This window comes from Atta cephalotes (genome assembly GCF_000143395.1).
Source record: "Atta cephalotes unplaced genomic scaffold scaffold00078, whole genome shotgun sequence".
Taxonomy (NCBI): domain Eukaryota; kingdom Metazoa; phylum Arthropoda; class Insecta; order Hymenoptera; family Formicidae; genus Atta; species Atta cephalotes.
The window spans coordinates 223742-225741 of record NW_012130142.1 but is presented as its reverse complement, the minus strand read 5'-3'; the positions used below and the strand labels follow the sequence as shown (position 1 = coordinate 225741).

The 2000-nt window shown below is 30.1% G+C and overlaps 1 protein-coding gene across 1 annotated transcript in view; it reads right to left on the bottom strand.

Annotated features, from left to right (window-relative positions):
- LOC105624431 (thyrotropin-releasing hormone-degrading ectoenzyme-like) overlaps nucleotides 1-2000 on the bottom strand; it is a 12885-nt gene continuing 10885 nt past the window's right edge. Inside the window, exons 11-15 of the mRNA XM_012205797.1 lie at nucleotides 1172-1336; nucleotides 843-1007; nucleotides 609-681; nucleotides 357-461; nucleotides 1-69 (exon numbers count right to left, since the gene is read on the bottom strand). Of these exons, the coding sequence (XP_012061187.1) occupies nucleotides 1-69; nucleotides 357-461; nucleotides 609-681; nucleotides 843-1007; nucleotides 1172-1336 (577 nt within the window). The remainder of the gene's footprint in view (nucleotides 70-356; nucleotides 462-608; nucleotides 682-842; nucleotides 1008-1171; nucleotides 1337-2000) is intronic.

Sequence of the window (2000 nt, the reverse complement as noted above, 5' to 3'; positions counted from 1 at the left end):
TTAACTTTGCTTTTTACAATCTATTGTCTCGGTATATTTTACAGAAATTTCTTCTAGTATCTTCAATGTCTGAAAAAAGATTGGAAAATTAGACTTTAATAGATTGCAAATATATTATTTTTTTTAACTGACAACATTAAAAATGAATGGATACATTTTATCGTAACTTATTCTTTTTTTTTCACTTAAATAAAATTAATACAAATTATAATACATGTTGGATGCTATTAGCTATAATTATTAATTAAGAAAACAGTACAAATGTGTGCAAAACTGTGCAGATTTTAATACAAAAATAATAAAACGTTTACCAAGTGCAAAATCCACTTCACTTTTTGAGCAACCTCAATAGTTACCTCATTTTTCTCCTTTTTATACCACGCGACATTGGTCTGAACTCTATTAATAAGCTTCTTGATCACGGTATCATATTTCTCGCTTTTGCCTTTCAGTTGTAGTAGCTGACGAAAAAAAAAGATCGCAATTATATAATGATTCGACATTTTTGACACTCGAAATATATACATATATGTATATGAGTTTCCACAGACGGATATCGTTCACTTTTCAATTCTTGTTAAATTTCATCACTCGTGCAATTTTCTTACCCATTCTATGTCCTCTTCTTGACGAATGTTTTTCGAGAAAGCATACAATACGCCGATTAAGGTAACATTTGCGCTGAAAGTACAGCAATGAAGATGTAACGAGCGTCAGACAATAATAGTAGGATAATCATACAAAAAAAGATAATTTATTAAATTTTTTAATAATTATTTTTTCAACAATTTGAAAATTATCAAAAGAGTTTTCTTGCCAATTGTAAACTTTATTTAACTTACTAATTATTATTTCCTTCTGTTGTATTCGTGTTAAATTCATTCCAATGTTGAGTTATAAACTGTGTTGCAACGTGATGTCCGTGTGGATTTAACGCTATGGATTTTAGAGCTATTTCTACATATTCAGACGTTACATTCTTTTGTGAATATATTGTGGACAGATATCTGGAATTATTATAATACGCAATAAGAAATTGTAATATATATTTAAATAATTATAATTCAAAAATTAATATTCAAACGAATATCTACTTAATATTCTTTATATCGCATCTATTAAGAATTTTAATGTAATTTCATTCTATCATAAGATGCGGAATGTATCTCACCTTTGCAACAGATTCACGTTTGCATGACATCCCAATGCGAAGGCGAGGCTTTTCTTATCATGTACCGTTGATTCGTTGTATCTTTTCAAAAGTGCCAGCCATTGTTCCTCCGTGGTAACTTTCATGAGTGTGCAGTACGCCCAACTACGAAATTCTTGTGGTAAACTAGTTTAACAGATAGTTTTACTGCTGTCATAACAGTATTTAATATAGTTATGGTTAATTTAAACAGTAAAGACCATTGCTCTTATTATATTTCTACGATGCATTTAATTAATAAATGTATTTTTGTAATTTTCAAATAATGTGAATGGTTCAAATAATAAATTAATTAGAAATATGTTAAGAAGGGCTACGAACCATAAGAATAGAAATAAAATATAAATAATAAGCAAGATATATTGAAAAGCGCTAAAATACATATTACAACAAATTAAAACAAATAAAATGATCGACTTCGATCATTCTCAATTATTAGATGTACAACTTTGCATCCGCCGTTTTCCTATAGATGGTTTTAGCGGTAAGTGGTGGTCGAAATAAATAGATCATAGACGTCATACAATAAACTTGGGCATCTGTCAACATAACCCCATAGAAACATTAGTGTCTGCATCATAAAGTTATTCTCGAAAATGTCAGAGCCAAATTCTCGTCATTTGCGGGAGGTTTTAATTTTTTGCTTCAATATGAAGAAATCTGCGGCTGAGGCTCATCGAATGCTCTCAAATACTTATGGTGAAGCCGCTATTAGTGAAAGAACGTCGTGAGTGGTTTCAACGCTTCAAGAACGGTGATTTTGACGTCCAAGGTCATGTTCTGTATTTGA